The sequence below is a fragment of the Oncorhynchus tshawytscha genome, linkage group LG14 (assembly GCF_018296145.1).
Source record: "Oncorhynchus tshawytscha isolate Ot180627B linkage group LG14, Otsh_v2.0, whole genome shotgun sequence".
Taxonomy (NCBI): domain Eukaryota; kingdom Metazoa; phylum Chordata; class Actinopteri; order Salmoniformes; family Salmonidae; genus Oncorhynchus; species Oncorhynchus tshawytscha.
The window spans coordinates 23,493,939-23,517,149 of record NC_056442.1 but is presented as its reverse complement, the minus strand read 5'-3'; the positions used below and the strand labels follow the sequence as shown (position 1 = coordinate 23,517,149).

At 41.8% G+C, this 23,211-nt stretch overlaps 1 protein-coding gene across 2 annotated transcripts; it reads left to right on the top strand.

The window, feature by feature from the left end:
• Positions 1–277: 277 nt before the first annotated feature.
• spint2 (serine peptidase inhibitor, Kunitz type, 2) lies at positions 278–22,454 on the top strand. 2 transcript variants are annotated; one of them, XM_024444619.2, is made up of 7 exons: positions 288–910; positions 2,673–2,843; positions 12,412–12,477; positions 14,003–14,083; positions 18,134–18,304; positions 19,435–19,476; positions 21,402–22,454. In XM_024444619.2, exons 1-7 carry the CDS (start codon positions 484–486, stop codon positions 21,596–21,598), a joined length of 1,155 nt encoding a protein of 384 aa, XP_024300387.1. In that variant the 5' UTR covers positions 288–483; the 3' UTR covers positions 21,599–22,454. The 2 variants fall into 2 exon arrangements, with proteins under 2 accessions (XP_024300388.1, XP_024300387.1); XM_024444620.2 differs by lacking the exon at positions 12,412–12,477 and having other exon boundaries at positions 278–910.
• Positions 22,455–23,211: the final 757 nt, after the last annotated feature.

Genomic DNA, 23,211 nt, shown 5'->3' with positions numbered 1-23,211 from the left:
AACAGCATAACTAAATGAGTGATTAGACTGAACGAATCCGAAGGCCTAACAAAGTAAATATCTGATACATCTGAATGTCATGAAAAATAACACAGAAGATGGAACTTTTGAAAAAGTTGAACCTAACTTCACGCCCAAAAGGCCGCTTGGTGCGCCTCAGCCGGACGCAACGGGTTGGAACGTTCAGATATACATATGATATGTAGAACACATTGGTTCTCTTCGCGACATTTCTCTATCTGCAACGTTCGAAAACGTTTGTCAATTGAACATGGCCTCGCCTTATTCCGTGGGCGGGGTGAAGAGCACCTGTCTCTAACTACGGTATATTCAAGACAACAAAAGGAGGTCGTTTCAACAGGGAAGTAGTTCGCCTACAGCATCTAATAATCTCAGACGAATTGCTACTTCGATCGAGAAAATATTATTTGGAAGACTGTTATTTACTTTGACGAAGGCTTTCGCGGAAGAAAAACAACAACAATGAAACAGGTGTGGAGTAGTGGTGTATTGTTCGCACTGCTCGCGGTACTGGTCCGCGGTCAGTTGGGCGAAGAGAAACAAGGATGTGCTTGGGATGTAGACGCCGACACCGACCAAGGTCTTGACCCAAAATCTCTTGACGCTGGAGCCAGCTATTTGGCTCACCTGCCGGAGATATCAGACAGCATGGGGTGTCAGGAAGCTTGCTGCGGCTACCAGGACTGCCAGATCGCTTTGGTTGGAGCCTCAGCGGATGGACCATCGGAGTGTTTTCTCGTCAACTGTATGAAAGATGGAAAGGACGTCTGCGTCTTACAGTCCGATACACAGTCCAAGGTCTACCGCAAAAAGACGCATCCAAAGACTACAAAAATCGAAGTGGACGATATTAGTGAAGCTGGTGTGCCCAGGGAAGTCAACTCGACAGGTAGGCATATTGGTCTTTAGGACATTTACAATTCAGGGGCGTCATTGGCACTAATAGGGACTGCTTTACCTAAGTAGGCTAGGCTATATCAGCACTTTGTCAATTAATATGGCCTATATATTTTTTTTGGGGGGTCAATATGCTTTACAAATTGGGGTCATGTGACAGATTACCATTCCCCAGCTATGTCATTGTTTTGCAATTAATTTTATTGAGCTAAGGAGTTATAGTGCAAGTTAAGCACTCTAGACATTCGATTTGATCTGGACTTTAAACTGCCTGAAAGGCTTAAGTGAGAAAATGTCATATGGACCACCACTCAAGTTTTATACAGTATTGTCTCTTATTTGCTTCTTCCTGTACACATTATCTCAGTGGCGACCACTGAGATAATGATTCACGTTATCTCTAGAGCGATCAATGGTGCTGTCTTTGCATCTCACATATGCCATCCACTGCTTTGCACATTGTCAGACATTCGTAACCAAGTCAGGTGCGGTTTATGAAGTAGAAAGTGGTTTATCTGTGCCAGGGGTATTGACTCCTATTCTGGAGTACACAGGATGTTTCTTGTTTGTCAACATCACCCAAGTTATTCCAGTGGTGTAAAGTACTCAAGTAAAACTACTTGAAAGTACTACGTAAGTAATGTTTTGGAGTTGCTGTACTTGACTTTTTTGTATTTATTTTTTTACCTCTTATTTTACTAGGAAAGTCAGTTAAGAACAAATTCTTATTTTCAATGACAGCCTAGGAACAGGAAAGGAACAGGAATTTATATTTGACTACTTTTACATCACTACATTCCTATAGAAAATTATGTACTTCTTACTCCATACATTTTCCCTGATGCCCAAAAGTACTCTTTACATTTTGAATACTTAACAGGACAGGAAAATGGTCCAATTCACACACTTTTATCAAGAGGTCATCCCTACGGCCTCTGATCTGGCGGACTAAACACAAATACTTCATTTGTAAACGATGTCTGAGTGTTGGTGAGAAAATTGTGCTGTTTGGATTGCCTAATAGAAGTGATTTATACTTGATACTTAAGTATATTTTGCCAATTACATTTACTTTTGATACTTAAGTATATTTGAAACAGAGTACTTTTGCTCAAGTATTGTGACATCAGTGATCTTCAGGTTGGAAAGTCAGAGTTCGAGAAAGTGGCTCCAACTTAGAATTCTGAGGGGGAAAAATTCTCCCCAGTTGGTGCTAGTTTTTTCCGAGTTGTCTTGAACGCACTGAAGTTGGAAGTCAGATGTCAGACTTCGCATTTCCCAGTTGTTTTGAATTTCGGCAAGAGACTGGGCCAACAAGTCAGCCCAGTTTGCATGTGCAAGATAAGATTGATTGGTGTAATAGGTGTGGTGGAGAAACTCCGGTCTCTGCTCTTTTGTCATGTTTTGTTTACCCATTCCAGCTCTCATGGTTTCACTCAGTATGTAAATCATTGGGAAATAAAGGCCGGAGAGAGCTACAGTCTGACTTCTAACTCTCCTCCTAGAAAGGTGCGTTTCTTTGACAACTAGGCCCTCATCATACATTTATTTGCACTTATACTATTTTCTATTGGTGTTAATCCTATTTTCATCTTGACTGATGTAGTTCCCGATTGCTACGGAGTATAAAGATGGCCCCTTTTTTGTTTTTAAGCATGTAATTTACCTGACAACGGATAGGTTTCCTTGTGAATTGAGCTTATCGTGATCCACTTCAGTGTTAACCTCTCGTCTGCCCTTTCCTCTTCCCACAGATAAGTGCCGCATGCCCATGGTAGTGGGTTCCTGCCGCGCTGCCTTCCCCAAATACTACTATGACGTCACCAACCAGACCTGCAAGCTGTTCATCTATGGCGGCTGCAACGGCAACGGCAACAACTTTCACAGTCGGGAGGAATGTGAGGGGGCTTGTAGTGGGGTGACAGGTAAAGATATTGTTCTACCGAGTTGATTTTCTATTTTTACTTGTGGATCTGTGGTTTCTCTGTTGGCCCAGCCATGGCGTCACTGCCGAAGTGTTGTCAGTGGAATTCGGCTGTGTCCTTAAGTCAACACAGGCAGCCTGGGGGGGTGGGACAGAGCCAGCTGTAACAGAAGGACGTGACCTTGTGTAAACTAAGTAACAGTGGGAGGGAAGTCTCACGTTACTAACAACCTTCAGCAGGGACTGCTGGGGGGCAATTCCATGGTGATAGAATTACGCAAATACTTTTTTTACTTTAAAATGTATACATTTTACAAAAGCATAGTGACAGGATGAACTGTGCAGATACTAAGTTTGTTAACAGAAAAAAAACAAGGGAGATTTTACTGTAATTCTTTGCATCTGCAGTTCTTCCAGTGAATATAGATATAATCTATCTCTCAGCAAAAAAAGAAACGTCCCTTTTTCAGGACCCTGCATTTCAAAAATAATTAATACAAATTTAAATAGCTTCACAGATCTTCATTGTAAAGGGTTAAACACGGTTTCCCATGCTTGTTCAATGAAGCATAAACAATGAATGAACATACACCTGTGGAACGGTCGTTAAGACACTAACAGCTTACAGAAGGTAGGCAATTAAGATCAGTTATGAAAACTTAGGACACTAAAGAGGCCTTACTACTGACTCTGAAAAACACCAAAAGAAAGATGCCTAGGGTCCCTGCTCATCTGCGTGAACGTGCCTTAGGCATGCTGCAAGGAGGCATGAGGACTGCAGATGTGACCAGGGCAATAAATTGCAATGTCCGTACTGTGAGACTCCTAAGACAGCGCCACAGGGAGACAGGACGGACAGCTGATCGTCCACGCAGTGGCAGACCACGTGTAAAAACCTCTGCACAGGATTGGTACATCCAAACATCACATCTGCTGGACAGGTACAGGATGGCAACAACTGCCCGAATTACACCAGGAACGCACAATCCCTCCATCAGTGCTCAGACTGTCCGCAATAGGCTGAGAGAGGCTGGACTGAGGGCTTGTAGGCCTGTTGTAAAGGCAGGTCCTCAGCAGACATCACCAGGAACGCACAATCCCTCCATCAGTGCTCAGACTGTCCGCAATAGGCTGAGAGAGGCTGGACTGAGGGCTTGTAGGCCTGTTGTAAAGGCAGGTCCTCAGCAGACATCACCGGCAACAACGTCACCCATGGGCACAAACTCACTGTCGCTGGATTAGACAAAACTGTCAAAGTGCTCTTCACTGACGATTCGCGGTTTTGTCTCACCAGGGGTGATGGTCGGATTCGTGTTTATTATTTGTGTTTATTGTCGCAGGAATGAGTGTTACACCAAGGCCTGTACTCTGGAGCGGGATCGATTTGGAGGGTCCGTCTGGGGCGGTGTGTCACAGCATCATCGGACTGAGCTTAATGTCATTGCAGGCAATCACAACGCTATGCGTTACAGGGAAGACATCCTCCTCCCTCATGTGGTACCCTTCCTGCAGACTCATCCTGACATGACCGTCCAGCATGACAATGCCACCAGCCATACTGCTCGTTCTGTGCGTGATTTCCTGCAAGACAGGAACGTAAGTGTTCTGCTGTGGCCAGCGACGAGCCCGGATCCCATTGAGCACGTCCGTGGACCTGTTGGCTCGGAGGGTGAGGGCTTGGGCCCCCCCATAAATATCCGGGAACTTGCAGGTGCCTTGGTGGGAGAGTGGGTTAACATCTCACAGCATGAACTGGCACATCTGGTGCAGTCCATGAGGAGGAGATGCACTGCAGTACTTAAAGCAGCTGGAGGTCACACCAGATACTGATTGTTACTTTTGATTTTGCCCCCCCATTACTGTTAGTCACATGGCTGTGGAACTTGTTCAGTTTGTCTCAGTTGTAGAATCTTGTTATGTTCATACAAATATTTACACATGTGAAGTTTGCTGAAAATAAACACAGTTGACAGTGAGGACTTTTCTTTTCTTTGCTGAGTTTATATACACTGTGTAAATTAGTCATGGTGCATAGTTTTTTTTATTTTTTATATGAATGATTTGAAAGTGAACAGTCTGAGTCTTCAGCGTAATTCTGTTACTGTGGAAATGCCCTGGGTTAAAAGTATTTTCTCTAAGTAGGACTACCTTTTTTTTTTCTTTCAACGTCTCACATTTTCCCCCGGCTTGTGTGTTGATCATTATTTAATGTGCGTTTTATTCATCTCCCGAAGTCATAACTCCTAAACTGGGTTGGGCAGTCAGCGTTTTGTCTCGACTAAAACTGACAAAACACAGAACGATTTGTGTCAACGCCTTTTCAGCAGGTTTAACTAACTCTCTTGTGTGCGTCTTGGTCCACACCCCATTGTTATTTAGGTTTTTCATAGCAATCCGTACCGGTTCTATTGTTTCTGTGCTGTAGGGATGGGCGACTGATGGGGGTGGGGGCCACAAAACGTGAACTCATCATGGGCTAAATGAGTGACTGACACAACTACAGAAACACTGATGCACAACCTAACTTCGACATGGCGCCTTGTGTATTCTACACTGAACAAAAAATGTAAAGTGTTGGTTACATCAGCATCCCAGAACTGTTCCATATGCACAAGTGTTTCTCTCATTTTGTGCACTATTTTAATTTATTTTACATCCCTGTTAGTGAGCATTTCTACCATGCCAAGATAATCCATCCACCTGACATGTGACATAACAAGAAGCTGATCATTACACAGGTACACCTGGTGCTGTGGACAATAAAAATCCACTTTTAAAATGTGCAGTTGTCACACAACACAATGCCACGGATGTCTCAAGTTACAGGAGCTTGTAATTGGCATGTTGACTGCAGGAATGTCCACCAGTCCTATTGCCAGAGAATTGAATGTTAATTTCTCCACCATAACCGCCTCAAGTCTTTTTAGAGAATTTGGCAGTACGTCCAACTGTCCTCCACATCTGGCTTCTTCACCTGAGAGCTCGTTTGAGACCAGCTACTCGGGCAGCTGATGAAACTGTAGGTTTGCACAAACAAAGGATTTCTGCACAAACTGTCAGAAACCGTCCCAGGGAACTTTATCTGCGGGCTCGTTGTCCTCACCAGGATCTTGTCCTGACAGCAGTTCGTGTCGTATCCGATGTCAGTGGGCAGATGGTCACTGGCACACTGTAGGATTGTTGTTCACATATAAATCCCAGTTTTAACTGTACTGGGCAGATGGCAGTTGAGACCCCGACTGAGTTCCCCCCCAATATAAATATTTTGATTACTTGATCCGCAGGTGTGCCGCCAGTTGCCCATCCCTGCTGAAGCGTAATTACGCTGAGACTCTTGAGTTCTCACTTAAAATATATGCCAAAATAAAACATTTGATTTCAAAGTGTAGCAAACCATACAACTCTATGCAAAATGAATACATTTACAAGAGAAAGTGAAATTGTGCAGATGCCATGTTTGGTAACAGAATTACGGTAAAATCACCTGCTGTTTTATCCTATTACAAACTGTCTGCACAGTTCTTCCTCTAAGTGTGCTTTTGTAAAATATTCTGTGGAGATTAAGTGGTCCTTGTGCATAGCGTAGCATGGTTTGTAAAATGTAGAAAATCAATGGTATGTTTGGTATGCATTTTAAACTGAAATCGAATTCTTTGTCTTGTCCTTTTTTTTTGTTTGTTTAAATAGTCAAAATCTCTTTTTAGGTCACACACCTCGTCAGAGGTCATACACAGAGCATTAAGCCTCTTGACATGGCAATCTACTGTTTAACAAAGTGGCCCACTCTAACCACAGTAACCTCCACCACAGTGCTCCCCATGGGGAGACGGGCAAAAATGAATCTGTGGCTTGTGTTCAGGCACACACTCTCTACACTAGGATCCTGGCAGCATCCTTAAGTCTGGCATAACAGTCCAGCAGGCTACTAGTCCAACTACTGTCTCTGTTTCCTACTATGCTACAGAAAATATAATTATACTTAACAAAGTAAATTGAACTCAAACGGGTCATTTAAAGGCTGTTGGAACTGTAAAAACAGAACCATGACCATTTTAATGTGAGTCTCTACTGCTAAGCTAGTTAGTTTTACATCATCCCTTTGAGGTGTAGGGTGTTTGTTATGGGTGTGTCGTGTGCATAGATAGTGTTATGATTGTTTCAGCTTACCCAATGCCAAACCGGTTAAGTGACCTCCGTACGATGAGGTTTGGCCTGAGCCGTGCACCACAGTCTAGCATCCATCCATAATAAACTGTTCATGGTCAGGCTCTTTCAATTGGAGCAAATGTATACAGTACCAGTCAAATCTTTGTACACCTACTCATTCTAGGGTTTTTCTTTTCTTTTGACTTATTCTACATTGTAGAATAATAGTGAAGACTACTATAAATAACACATGTAGTAAGCAAAATAGTGTAAAAGCAAAATGTATTTTTGATTCTTCAAAGTAGCCACCCTTTGCCAAGAGTGTGCAAAGCTGTCATCAAGGCATTCTCTCAACCAGCTTCACCCGGTATGCTTTTTCAACAGTATTGAAGGAGTTCACACACATGCTGTGCACTTGTTGGCTGTTTATCCTTCACTCTTCGGTCCAACTCATCCCAAACCATCTCAATTGGGTTGAGGTAGGAATTGTGGCGGACAGGTCATCTGATGCAGAACACCATCTCTCCTTGGTCAAAGAGCCCTTACACAGCCTTGAGGTGTGTTTTGGGGTAATTGTCCTGTTGAACAAATTGTAGTCCCACTAAGCGCAAACCAGATGAGATGATAGATTATATATATATATATATATTTTATATACACACACAGTTGAAGTTTACATACACCTTAGCCAAATACATTCAAACTCAGTTTTTCACAATTCCTGACATTTAATCCTAGTAAAAATTCCCTGTTTTAGGTCAGTTAGGATCACCAGTTTATTTTAAGAATGAGAAATGTTAGAATAATAGTGATTTTTATTTCAGTTTTGATTTCTTTCGTCACATTCCCAGTGGGTCAGAAGTTTAACTTGGGTCAAATGTTTCAGGTAGCTTCCCACAATAAGTTGGGTGTTTTGGCCCATTCCTCCTGACAGAGCTGGTGTAACTGAGTCGGGTTTGTAGGCCTCCTTGCTCGCACATGCTTTTCCGTTCTGCCCACAAATTTTCTATAGGATTGAGGTCAGGGCTTTGTGATGGCCACTCCAATTCCTTGACTTTGTTGTCCTTAAGCCACTTTGCCACAACTTTGGAAGTATGCTTTGGGTCATTGTCCATTTGGAAGACCCATTTGCGACCAAGCTTTAACTTCCTGACTGTCTTGTGATGTTGCTTTTGATATATCTACACAATTTTCTTGACTCATGATGCCATCTATTTTGTGAACTGCAGCAAAGCACCCCCACATCATGATGCTGCCACCCCGTGTTTCACGGTTGGGATGGTGTTCTTCGGCTTGCAATCATCCCCCTTTTTTCCTCCAAACAGAACAATGGTCCTTATTGGCAAACGGGTCTGTTTTTTTTGTTTCATCAGACCAGTGGACATTATTCCAAAAAGTACAATCTTTGTCGCCCTGTGCATTTGCAAACCGTAGTCTGGCTTTTTTATGGCGGTTTTGGAGCAGTGACTTCCTTGCTGAGCTGCCTTTCAGGTTATGTCGATATAGGACTCATTTTACTGTGGATATAGATACTTTTGTACCTGTTTCTACCAGCATCTTCACAAGGTCCTTTGCTGCTGTTCTGGGATTGATTGGCACTTTTCGCACCAAAGTACGTTCATCTCTAGGAGACAAAACTCGTCTCCTTCCTGAGTGGTATGACTGCTGCGTGGTCCCATGGTGTTTATACTTGAGCACTATTGTTTGTACAGATGAACGTGGTACCTTCAGGCGTTTGGAAATTGCTCCCAAGGATGAACCTGACTTGTGGAGGTCTACCATTTGTTTTTTTTCTGAGGTCTTGGCTGATTTCTTTTGATTTCCTCATGATGTCAAGCAAAGAAGCACTGAGTTTGAAGGTAGGCCTTGAAATAAATACACAGGTACACCTCCAATGGACTCCAATTATGTCAATTAGCCCATCAGAAGCTTCTAAAGCCATGACATCATTTTCTGGAATTTTACAAGATGTTTAAAGGCACAGTCTACTTAATGTATTTAAACTTCTAGCCCACTGGAATTGTGATACAGTGAAATAATCTGTCTGTAAACAATTGTTGGGAAAATTACTTGTGTCATGCACAAAGTAGATGTCCTAACCGACTTGCCAAAATTATAGTTTTAACAATATATTTGATGAGGTTGAAAAACAAGTTAACTTCTCTGGGATATGTGAGACGGTAGCGTCCCACCTCGCCAACAGCCAGTGAAATTGCAGGGCGCCAAATTCAAAACAACAGAAATCCCATAATTAACATTCCTCAAACATACAAATATTTTACACCATTTTAAAGAAACTTCTTGTAAATCCAGCCACAGTGTCCGATTTCAAATAGGCTTTACGGCGAAAGCACACCAAACGATTATTTTAGGTCTGCACCTAGTCACAGAAAACCATACAGCCATTTTCAAGCCAAGGAGAGGGCTCACAAAAATCAGAAATAGCGATTTTAAATTAATCACTAACCTTTATCTTCACCAGGAGGCACTCACAGGACTTCATGTTACACAATAAATGTAGTTTGTTCGATAAAGTTATTCTGTATGTCCAAAAACCTCATTTGAAATTGGTGTGTTATGATCAGAAATGCATTGTCTCAAACAAACATCCGGTGAAAGTGCAGAGCGCCACATCAAATTACAGAAATACTCATAATAAACATTGATTAAAGATACAAGTGTTATGCATGGAAATAGATCAACTTCTCCTTAATGCAACCACCGCGTCAGATTTCAAAAAACGCTTTACGGCGAAAGCACACCTTGCGATTATGTTAGGTCAGCACCTAGTCACAAACATCCAGCCACCAAGTAGAGGTATGAGAAGTCAGCGATAGCGTTAGAAATATTCAATTTGATCATCATAATGCACTCCCAGGATTCCCAGTTCCACAATAAATGTTTGATAAAGTCCATCATACACTGCTCAAAAAAATAAAGGGAACACTTAAACAACACAATGTAACTCTAGGTCAATCACACTTCTGTGAAATCAAACTGTCCACTGATTGACAATACGTTTCACATGCTGTTGTGCAAATGGAATAGACAACAGGTGGAAATTATAGGCAATTAGCAAGACACCCCCAATAAAGGAGTGGTTCTTGCAGGTGGGGACCACAGACCACTTCTCAGTTCCTATGCTTCCTGGCTGATGTTTTGGTCACTTTTGAATGCTGGCGGTGCTTTCACTCTAGTGGTAGCATGAGACGGAGTCTACAACCCACACAAGTGGCTCAGGTAGTGCAGCTCATCCAGGATGGCACATCAATGTGAGCTGTGGCAAGAAGGTTTGCGTTGTCTGTCAGCGTAGTGTCCAGAGCATGGAGGCGCTACCAGGAGACAGGCCAGTACATCAGGAGATGTGGAGGAGTCCGTAGGAGGGCAACAACCCAGCAGCAAGACCGCTACCTCCGGCTTTGTGCAAGGAGGAGCACTGCCAGAGCCCTGCAAAATGACCTCCTGTAGGCCACAAATGTACATGTGCCTGCTCAAACGGTCAGAAACAGACTCCAGGAGGGTGGTATGAGGGCCCGACGTCCACAGGTGGGGGTTGTGCTTACAGCCCAACACCGTGCAGAATGTTTTTCATTTGCCATAGAACACCAAGATTGGCAAATTCGCCACTGGCGCCCTGTGCTCTTCACAGATTAAAGCAGGTTCACACTGAGCACGTGACAGTCTGGAGACACCGTGGAGAACGTTCTGCTGCCTGCACCATCCTCCAGCATGACCGGTTTGGCGGTGGGTCAGTCATGGTGTGGGGTGGCATTTCTTTGGGGGGCCGCACAGCCCTCCATGTGCTCGCCAAAGCTAGCCTGACTGCCATTAGGTACCGAGATGAGTTCCTCAGACCCCTTTTGAGACGATCTGCTGGTGCGGTTGGCCCTGGGTTCTCCTAATGCAAGACAATGCTAGTCCTCATGTGGCTGGAGTGTCAGCAGTTCCTGCAAGAGGAAGGCATTGATGCTATGGACTGGCCCGCCCGTTCCCCAGACCTGAATCCAATTGAGCACATCTGGGACATCATGTCTCGCTCCCGTCCACCAACGCCACGTTGCACCACAGACTGTCCAGGAGTTGGCGGATGCTTTAGTCCAGGTCTGGGAGGAGATCCCTCAGGAGACCATCCGCCACCTCATCAGGAGCATGCCCAGGCGTTGTAGGGAGGTCATACAGGCACGTGGAGGCGCCACACACTACTGAGCCTCATTTTGACTTGTTTTAAGGACATTACATCAAAGTTGGATCAGCCTGTAGTGTGGTTTTCCACTTTAATTTTGAGTGTGACTCCAAATCCAGACCTCCATGGGTTGATACATTTGATTTCCAGATACCTCCCTTTTTTGTTATTGCGTTTAGCCCAGTAATCCAAATGCATAATGCGCCATCACTTGTCAAAAAAGTTATATTACAGTTCATAGAAACATGTCAAACGATGTATAGAATCAATCTTTAGGAAGTTTTTAACAAATCTTCAATAATGTTCCAACCGGAGAATTCCTTTGTCTATAGAAATGCAATGGAACGTAGCTACCTCTCACGGGGGCGCGTGTGATCAGCTCATGCCACTCTGCCAGACCTCAGTCAAACAGCTCTCTTTCGCTCCCCCTTCACAGTGGAATCCTCAAACAAGGTTCTAAGGACTGTTGACATCCTATTGGAAACCTTGAAGTGCAATATGACCCCATAGACACTGTATATTGGATAGGCAAAGACTTGAAAAACTACAAACCTCAGATTTCCCACTTCCTCATTTTAGATTTTTTTTTCTTCTGGTTTTTGCTTGCCATGTGAGTTCTGTTTATACTCAGACATCATTCAAACAAAGTTTGACGTTTCTATCAAAATGTACTAATTATATTCATATTCTAGTTTTTGGGCCTGAGTAGCAGGCAATTTACTCTGGGCACCTTTTTTATCCAAGCTACTCAATACTGCCCCCAGTCCCAAAGGTGTTAATGACTCCAACCTGTGTGTGTACACACACACACACACACACACTTGGCTTTGATTTGACATGCTCCTATGAACTTCACATGTTGGTTCTCATGGGTCCTTTTACACGAAGTGCCCAACAAGAGTCCACATTCTTCCATGTAGAGTCAGTAAGTCTGCATTCTTGCTGGCTGCTTGTTTAGATGGGAAATGGCTGTAATTCAGGATATATTTTTAAAGAATACAAATTGCACTCTATTCCACTATTGATTTTTTTTTTTTTTTTTCCGGCTTGTAATATGTTTCATGAACAGCTGTTTGTTTCTAATATTAACAGGAAGAAGCCACAGCTGTCGAAAGGAAACCTTGCTTTTCCTATGTATCAGTCACTTATCAATCGATACACCGTTTTTACAGTAAGGCTAAACCGTGGGCCAATGTCCTTTTCAGTTAATGTCTTTCACGGACCATCACTTTCTCAACAGGTACTGTGCTGCTGTCCAAGGACTCGCCCATGCAGAGAAGAATGGCTATGACTGCCGACGATCAAGGTAACACATGCGTAGTACTATTTACCATCACCACCTATTTTTAAACGCTTTCTTTTAGCTGTAGTAAAACTGGTAATATCATACAGCATCTCTTGGATGGTGTTTGCTTTTAAAAGGCAAAATGTCACGATCCTCAACATTTTAAAACACAACTTGACGGTGTACAATGTCGGCTACTCGTGAGACCTGAGGGGGTTCTAGGTAAATCAGCTAACAGTTCCTCAGTCCTTCCGTAATATGTACAGCTCCGCTTATCTGTGTTTGTCTAACACACTTCAAGTCATGGGTCATGTTAGGAATCCTCATACAGTGCATTTGGGAAAGTCTTCCAAACACTTGACTTTTTCCACATTTTGTTACATTACAGCCGTATTCTAAAATGCATAAATAAACTTTTCCTCATCAAGCTACCCTCTACCCCATAATGCCAAAGTGAACAAAAGGTTAAAACAAACAGATATATCTTAATTACATAAGTATTCAGACCCTTTGCTATGAGACTTGAAATTGCGCTCCGGTGCATCCTGTTTCCATTGATCATCTTGGAGATTTTTCTACAACTTGATTGGAGTCCACCTGTGGTAAATTCAATTGACTGGACATGATTTGGAAAGGCGCACACTGCTGTCTAAGGTCCCAGAGTTGGCAGTGCATGTCGGAGCAAAAACCAAGCTATGAGGTCCAAGGAATTGTCTGTAAAGGGAGGGAGGGGGCTCCTCTGTGGAGATGGTTGTCCTTCTGTATGGTTCTCCCATCTTTGCAGCACTCCACCAATCAGGACTTTATGGTAGCATGGCCAGACTGAAGCCACTCCTCAGTAAAAAGCACCTGACAGCCTGCTTGGAGTTTGCAAGGCACTTGAAGGACAATTTTTTTTTTTTTTTTAAACACCAGAACATGCATAATGCACACTCACTACTTAGAGCAGGCGTTAATAGAAAATGTACACCGGTCTCAAACTCTCAAGCAAAAGCCCATGTGATAGTGAGTAGCCAGCTAATCTTTAGATTTAAATATTTGCTAGCTACCAAGGCTACAGTTGAATTGTTATGAACACACCCTTCTGTCAGTCTCCAACTGTTTAAACAGCATGCTAGCCTGTCCACTTTGTTCAGATGTTGAAATCAAGTGGCCTACCTTATTGTGATAAATGCTTATTGCACATTTTATTAAACTAACTTGACACCTAGTTTAACAGTCTATGTATGGACCAATTTCATTGCCAACAGATTATATTTTAATCCCATGTTTTATTTTCTAATGCACACATTTAATCATTTGAATTCCTAAATTGTATTTCGTAATTTAAAACTTGGGTGAATATTGCCTTCAGTTTAAATTCAATTTCCATGTTATATATTTATATATATTTTTTTATATATATATATATAACACACACAGTCCCACCTACTGATTCCCACTCGCTCACCTCCTCCCATTGTTAACTGACCCTTCTCACCTCCAACAAACCCCAACAGGCCTCCCCACACAGCAATCCCTCTCTTACATTTACTTATCTTTCCAGTGGCTGTCATCGCTGGCTCTAAGGGAAGGAAAAGATCTGATGCTGACAAACCTACAGATCACAAGAGCATTGAATATAAAGGTAACTGGATTTACTTTTTTTTCTTTTCTGCAGTATGGCTTTTGGCTGGCTCCTTAAGGCTGAGGTTCTATGTAAACCATTCTCCCTGCACGGTGTAGTTAGCTGTTCTGGGATCGATCTCAAACGTCCTTCCAGATGTGATAGCCTTTTTCACAAGTTGAGGCCTGCAGGTTTGAGATCAGTTTTATTTTTAAGTATTTCCTTTTGCACTTTAGCACACACACATAACAAACCAATGAAGTATTGCTTAAGCAAGACATGGGACAAGAATGGAGCAACAATGACTTACAACAACTAAGCGTTCCTAGTCAGTACTCTAGAGGAGATCTGCATGGAGGAATGGGCCAAAATACCAGCAACAGTGTGTGATAACCTTGTGAAGACTTACAGAAAATGTTTGACCTCTGTCATTGCCAACAAAGGGTATATAACAAACTATTGAGAAACTTTTGTTATTGACCAAATACTTATTTTCCACCATAATTTGCAAATAAATCCTACAATGTGATTTTCTGGAGAGAAAAAATGCTCCTTTTGTCTGTCATAGTTGAAGTGTACCTATGATGAAAATTACAGGCCTCATCTTTTTAAGTGGGAGAACTTGCACAATTGGTGACTGACTAAATACTTTTTCCCCCACTGTATCATGCATCCCTAACCGAGATGGAACAAAATAATTATTTGCAGCCCAGTAGTAATGCTTAAAGATGAGTAGGCCTAAACTGCCTCTTTCCTTGTGCATTTGCAAGTTGGCTTTACAAATATGATGGGTTTTGTAACCCCAGACAAATTACACGATTTTGTCGAGTCCGAAGGCATAAATTAATAGGTAAGAGGAATTGGAAGATTCTGGCGAAGATAAAGGCACGTTAGAAGAGAAACTCTTTTTATGGCATTAATGCGCCCCATCATAGGAAGAGGCAAGTATCCAGCTCTTTTGTTGTAGCTGTCCAACCAGCTCATTGTTAAGCTTGAAGATGAGCTTTGGGATTCTATGTATTTTTAGTCTAAGGTAAGTGAAGTTGTCATGCACCACTTTAAATGGTATCCTCTAGACCACTTGCTGTAATATTATCTGAGATCACCTTTTCTCCCATTTTTAATGAATAGCCAGACAGTTAGCCAAATGAATTGAATTAAGTCTCGTCGGTTAGGGACAGAGGCTGTGTCATCGTCTGCATATAACGAAATGCGGTCTTTTGTTTCCTACTTTAAGACCTTGGATATAAGGATGATTCCTTATTTGCATAGCTAGGGGTTCAAGGGCGACAGCAGACCGCTAAGTGGGGAAACTCTGCTGGACAGATCTATGTAGTTCAAAGGGCCTGGATTTGTCGCTGTTGGGCAGGCAGAGCATTTTGACCCAGGCGATAAAGGAGTCGCCAAATCCAATCTTAGTGAGCGCTTCGAGCATGTGTGACCATTCTATTTGGTCGAACGCTTTTTGAGCATCTAGCGATATAATAGCCGTCTTGGCGCTTTTCCCATGATTTGCGTATAGAATGTTAAGCAGCCTGCGCACATTAGAACAATAACCTGCCGGGGATAAAACCCTGTCTGATCTGGATGAATAATGGTTGCATGTTTGTGTAACCTATTACAAGTACTTTATTTTTTCTAAACGTCTAATTTAAGCAATGCTATCGGTCTAAAATGTGCGGGATCTGTTACCTCTGCCTTTTTAACAAGGCAAATATTGGCTTCTTACAATGACTACGGTAAAATGTAATTTTCTGTTGAATCAGTAAACATCCTGAGTAAGAGGGGAGCGAGGGCTTCACTGAATGTTTTCTAAAATTCACAGCCGAAACCATCAGGGTCTGCAGCCTTTCCAGGTGGGAGAGCTTTTATTGCCTCCAATTATTTATTCTATTGTGAAATTTGAGTAAAAAAAAGTGTTTTGCCGCTATCAAGTTTTGGCAGGCTGACGGCGTCACAGAAGGCTGACTCATCGGATCTGGAAAAATATAACTGAGAAATTCTTTGAAGCAGTTTATCTCTTTAGGATCTGTCGGCAAGGTCCCCGCCTTAGACCTGATTTTACGGATTGCTCGATTTGCCTGTGCATCCTTTAGTCGTCTAGCGAGCTACCTTTCCGGTTCGTCCCCTAGTTCATATTGTTTTTGTTTCAGCTTTACTGACCTGAGAACCAATAATAGAACTGTGTTCATATTTTAATATCAAAATATTGTTGTAGTCTACTTGAAGTTCTGGTTGTCTCCAAAGATGGGAGTTATTTTTCTATCTCATACGATTCCCTGTGTCTGTCACTCGTATGAAATAATGACCTCATAACCGTTTAACGTTTCCCATAGTGTAGAATCAGATACCACTCCCGTGTCATTAGTCTGAGGAACTCATTCAACTTAACTGTCATGCAGTCAATGAATGCTTGGTCTGTGAGCAAGGAGTGGTTAAAACGCCAACTGTAATTCTGTTTTGGTAAAGAGGGACAATGTAATTGGACTGTGGTCACTTAAGAATTTATGGCATTTTGAATTGAGCACTTTGGGTATCAAGTTGGAGTCGATTCTAGAAAAAGACAGACTGCTCATTCTACTCTTCTATTTTGTAGAGTCTGTGTAGACGGTCTGTCGCGATATGGATCAAGGTAACAATTAAAATCGCCTCCGATTAGTGGGACTAAGATCTGGGAGTAAATCAAAAAACAGGAGAGAAATGTGGGTCGTCAATGTTTGTGCCATGAGAAATTCAATAGGGTGACTGGGAAAGAGTTAATGTTGTACCTACCGTCTGTGGACAAGAGTTAAAAATAGCTGTTTTTACAAAAGAGAATAGCAACACCTCTTGCCTTGGAAGATAAGGGTGATTGATAAACTTGAGAAATCCAGTTGGATCTGATGCCGCTGTCTGGCAGCAGAAAACAACAAAACACAGTAACGGACGCCAGAGAAACCCACCCTCCCCACTACTTATCCAAATGAAGCATTGTTCTCCCCATCTCACATAAAACGAGGACTGCTGTGCATGATGGCTAGAACAGACCAATACTACGCTAGCAACAGTCGGACTTAACAGCCCTCTCCGGGTTGTTGGACATTTTGAATTTGTATACATGGCCTCTTTTATGAATAAACATCAAATCCACTGTTTGCTCAGTCAACATTCCAGACATTTGTGGCCAGGGGATTTGCTGTAGTTTTGACACGTAGCTTGTAACATCTTCGAGCTTGGTGAAGGCTCCTGTCATGGCGTTGTGATTTAAAATGCTGGCTTGTATTTCACCTCTGCCTCTCATGGTCTGCGTCACAGCAGGGAGTCAAGTAGCAGAATGCGTGCGGTTGCTCAATCACCTCCATGGTGTAGTTGGGGAAGATGAGAAACTTTTGACCTTTTTTGTATTCCATTGCTCCCTGTTTGTATAATGAGCTCCTTTTCCTGAAAGTGATTTACCCTTGTAATTATGGTGTGTGGCTTGGCACCTGATGAGCAGTGTTGTAAAAAAAAATAGTTCAAAGTACTACTTAAGTAGTTTTTTGAGGGAATCTGTAATTTATATTTACTCCACTACATTCCTGAAGAAAATGTTGTACTTTTTACTCCATTTTCCCTGACACCCAAAGTACTCGTTACATTTTTGAATGCTTAGCAGGACAGGAAATGGTCTGATTCATGGATTTTAAAGAATCCCTGGTCATACCTACTGCATCTGATCTGGCGGACTCACTAAACACAGGCTTTGCTTGTAAAATATGTTTGAGTATTATGCCCCAGGCGATCTGTAAATAAAATTTAAAAAATAGTGTCAGGATCTTGCTGGGTATGTGGAGAGTTGTAGTCAATGGCGCTAGCTTCTGCTTGCTGGGCCTTTGTCAACTTTGCGTTAGCTGGTCTGTTGGGTTTTCATTGCCATATTTCACTGCTAATTGTGCCTCGGGAATATACTAAACAATGTGTATTTTTTGAGGGTTGAACTTGTGAAACGGTAAATTACGATTTCAAAATTTGTGTCCGAGATATGAACACTTCATGCGCGCCAGCGCCCCACTTCTGAGATCCGTTCTGATTTTGTCCTCTGGTCTTCCACAGATGCTTGCATGGTGCCCTCGGACTCGGGCCCTTGCCGCGCTGCCTTCAACCTGTTCTACTTTGACCCCAGCACTAGCTCCTGCCAGTCTTTCATCTACGGTGGCTGCCAGGGAAACGGCAACCGCTACGGCACACTGGACGAATGCATGGCCCGGTGCACTGGAGAGCACGGTAAGAATTGTTTTCCATTTTGTTGCGTTAGTGGGATTAAAATGGATGTAGTTTTTGTCATTGATCAACACAATGCCCCATAGGTCAGTGAAAAAATTCTGCAAATGTAAACAAAGTAGTTGCAATAATATATGTATTAAAAGGGCAAGCCTATATTAAGGGTTAAATATGGCTTAGCAAATCACAAGTTACATGGACTCGGTGTAAAATAATGGGAGTTGAGACTTTAAATTATTATTATTTTTTTTAAATGACTACCCCTTCCTCTGTCCCTCAGTGAAATATTTAATTTCAAGCACAGATTCATCTTCATAAAGAAGAGCAGTGATTGGTAGCTGGGCAACGATAACAAATCAGACTTTGAATATCTCTTTTAAGCAGGATCAAGTTCATTAGGGTGTGGATTATGTATTAAATCACCCAGACAGTCATACTTAACTGAGCTGCCGGACAGGAAGGAAATGTCACCATGAGGCCATTAGTGATTTTAAAACCGCTACAGTTCAATTGCTGTGAAGTGAGAACTGAGGTGGGTCAATAACATTGTTCCACCACAATGACCTAAATGATGGCATGAAAAGAATGAATACATATTCCAAGATAAGGCACTACAATAATACTGCAAAACAACTTTGCAAAGGAATACACTTTTTGGCCTAAATGCAAAGCCTTATGTTTGGGACAAATCCAACACAGTAACTGACGCCTTATTTTGAGGCATGACAGGGAAAATCTGCTTTACACCAGACACTGGGAGGGTAATTGACATTTCAGCAGGACAATCTACAACACAAGACCAAATCTACACTGGAGGTGTTTACCAAGAAGACAGTGAATGTTCCTGAGTGGCAAAGATTTTTTTAAATTTATTCTGCTTTTAAAAAATCTGACACTACTTGAATTGCTGTCTAGCCATCATCCCAAACACCTTGACAGAGCTTGAAGGATTTGGAAAATAATAATTGCCAAGTATTGCGCAATCCAGGTGTGCAAAGCTCTTCAACTTACCCAAGAAGACTCACAGCTGTAATCGTTGCTGCCAAAGGTGTTTGAATTGTTCATTTGATTTTTTTTTTTTTTTTGTGGTGGCTATAGTGATTTTCTCTTTTCTGATTCCATCATTTTCACAGGTGAGCAAGGGCAACACAATGGCCATAACCGCGTGACACCAGGTAAGCTAACCATCCTTAGGTTCTAGGCTGGCGGTGAGGTTTAAAGGGGTGTGTTCCAGTGGGTGTGATATGGCAAAACTTAACCTCCCCTGAAGCGGTTTTCAGAACTGTTTTGATCTAAAGTTTTTTTTTTTTTGGGGTGGCATATGAACTTGGCTTGTGCGAGCCGGAATGGCTTGGTTTATCACAGGGCATTACTGCCAATCTATCTCCTTAATCCTGAGTGCCAAGCAGAGACTGAGTTCTTGACACAAACTGGTGCGCCTGGCACCTACAACCATACCCTGTTCAAAGGCACTTGAATATTTTCTTGCACATTCAGTCTCCGAATGGCGCACACATACACAATCCATGTCTCAAGGCTTAAAGATCCATATTTTAACCTGTCGCCTCCCCTTAATCTACACTGATTGTTTGAAGTGGATTTAACGTCAAGGTATCATGGCTTTTACCTGGATTCACCTGGTCAGTTTGTCCTGGAAAGAGCAGTTTGAAGTGCCAACTTTTTAATTTGGCTCTGTACTCCAGCATTTTGGATTTGAGATCCAATGTTTCAGTGACAGTACAGTCAGAATGTCACCATTTTGAGGAAGGTTTACTGTTTAGAAATGAAAGCACTGTTATTTTGGCCCCCCCCATTTTGAAGGTGTCGTAAGTATTTTGACAAATTCACTTGTATTGAAGTAGTCAAGTGTAGTATTTGGTCCCATTTATTCCTAGCATTCAATGACTACATAAAGCTTGTTACTCTACTTGTCTGCATTTGGACAATTCCAAGGTAAGAGTGATGCTAAGACTCCCATTTCACTTTAAAATGTATGTCAATCAAAAACCAATGATTGCAAAGTTAAACTAACTACACACTTCTATGCACATGGACTAGTTTGAACAATTTCCACTGAAAATGTTAAACAAATTTACTTGAACAGTGCCGATGCAAAGTTTTGTAGCACAATGATGGCACAAACTGTAATTCTCAGCAAAAAGCTGTATACAAGCAACCTATTTCAGACCGGTCTGCACGTTTTGAAGTTAGAAATGCAATTCAGTCTTACACGGTGAAAGACTGGTTACGACTGGAATTTTTTACATTCAAGTCTATGGCCATTGAGATGCATTGGGAATTATGCAAATATGGTTGTAGTGTGCAAAGTAATAGTGGTATCAAAATGATTTGTCAAGCTACCTGACCAGTGGCAGTCTGGACATTGTTTTTGTGTTTAGCTTTTACGGTTTTGGCTCTACATGTGCTACAGCAGAATACAACAAGTGTATAATTATCAACAGTTTCTTAAGTTCTGCTTTGCTTTCAAAAAGCACACCTATGTATGTTTCTGAAAACTAACGTTATTGTGTATGCTACCATGATTACGGCTAATTATGAATGAATCGTGAATAATGATGGGAAACTTACAAGGCACAAAGACCATACCCCTTACCTTTCACCATTACCAATAACAGGGGAGGGTAGCACTTTTGGGGCTATGATCTTTGTGCCTTTGTGCCTTGTTTCTCATTATTCAAAATTATTCGTAGTTATTGTAGCATCCACATAAATTTAGCAGTGTTTAGTAACATTTTCTGACTAACAGTAACTCATCTCTGACACAACCCCAAAAAACTACAAGTTTGTAGAGTCAAGCTGGGACCAAATACTACCCTTTTGATTACTTTAATACACACGTAATTCAATTTGTCCAAATACTTATAGCACCTTCAAATGGGGGGGATGAGATGATAGTTATTTCTAAACAGTACAACATATTTATGAAAATACCCTCAAATACAAGTAATGTACTATTGCCTCCATATGAAACATTTTGCTCTCAAGGAGTATAGAGACACATTTAAGCTTGAACTTTCCTGTCCAAATAAATGCATAGGGGAGTGTACTTAAAGTAAATGCATCCATCCTTCCCCTCCAGGGGTCTTCCTGGTGGCCACACTGGCTGTGAGTTCAGCTCTGATCCTGATGGGTCTGATCCTTATCACCATCTGGCGCTCCAAGCTGCAACGTGGCCACCGCCGCCTCGGTGACAAGGAGGACCTGCTGCCCTACGAGCAGCTGTTTGAGGAGCAGCTGCCTGAGGAAGCGCTCCCAAAAGTGGGCACGGCACCATGAGGGAGCCTGCTCCTGTGTGGCTCCATGGCGCCACAGTCGCCTTACTCCACTGTCACTTTCCATTCCACAAATATCACTGACCCGGAATGCCTGCATCTGTTGGTTGTCAAGGGATGTATTCAGATATGATGGGAAGTTGTTTAATTGTGTCTTTTTGTCCAAATAGCCACGGTACTAATGACATAGATACGGTGATACGTGCATTGCTAATACAGGCACACCTACAAGGTGTTTTAGGTTTGGGGTTTAGTGAGTGATTTAGACCTATGCTTGACATTTTCAGATCATAGTGAATTTCTGCTGCTGTCATTTACTTCTTGTTTATTTAATTATAAAGGCTGAAACTTTGACACGCTGTCTCCCGGACACAGATTAAGCCTAATCATGGAGTAAAACAAACTCAATTGAGAATCTCCATTTTTAAAATGCTTTTTAGTCCAGGGTTAGGCACATCAATGGGTCTGGGGGAAACGTCGCCTGAATGCGTTTAAAAAAAAAACAACCTTTTGTAAACTTGAGTTCATGAGCGGCGCTGCTACACTGTTTACTGTGATATTTTGTACACCCTATATTCAGTGGCAAGATGACCTTTTAAAAAAAATCCATTTAATTAACAAATAACATATTTCGTTAACATTTTACTTACAATTTAAGAGGTGCACATAATTTAAATCTTAAACATGACAACAACTGTTATTTTCATGACTTACACTTATCTCCTCCATATAGAATGTAAATGTTCAGTAGCTTATTGTGGGATTTCCTGTTCTACCTGTAACTCGGCAGCAGTGAGCCGGATGATGTCAACACTGTGTCCTCTGTATTAACTACTGTTTAATAAAGGACTGGTACTTTACTGATTGCTGAATATCTCTATTTTCTATAGCACATTTTGTACAGTGCAAAGTGCGTCGCATAATTTACAGGAGAATAATGTATTTATAAATAATAAGTAAATGGATACGTTTTAGGATGGTAACACAGGACTGAAACTGAAAGTGTCCTAGGTAAAAAGCAGTGAAGTATGTTCATGTTTTTCTTAACGTCCAGTTTGTCAACTCACTCCCATCTGCATTTGTATTGCTACAGATTGGAGAGGACAAGGCTGGACGGTTTGTTTTTCTTACCTCTAGAGGGCAGAAGTGACCATGATGCATACTAAGTATCTTCCTGGTGAAGAGACTGATTTGAGGGCACTCCTTAAACTGATCTTATTAGTACAAGTTTATGCATAGCGTAGGACTCAAATGTTTTCTTCAACCCTAGTTATGGAAGTTCAGTAAGAGAAGTTTTAATCTGCATCGACACATTCCTATTCAACATGATCACGGTAATGTAGGTTTTCATGCAGTTGGTTTCACTGTCAATGTATTACTTTGCACATTTCATCGCCATGCAAAAAGAATCAAGATAAAGTAAGAGTTTATTATCTTGATGTGGTGGGTCGTTTTGTAATAAAACATAGGAATTAGCTGAACATTTTCATCCCGCACCAATTCTAAAATGACCTAGCTAATTGAGCAAACTTAATTCCCTATTAATTGGTTCCAGGTCTGCGACATGGTTAGTGATAAAGTAGGTAGCAAGCTGTCTACAGAGGCCGTGGTGTGGTC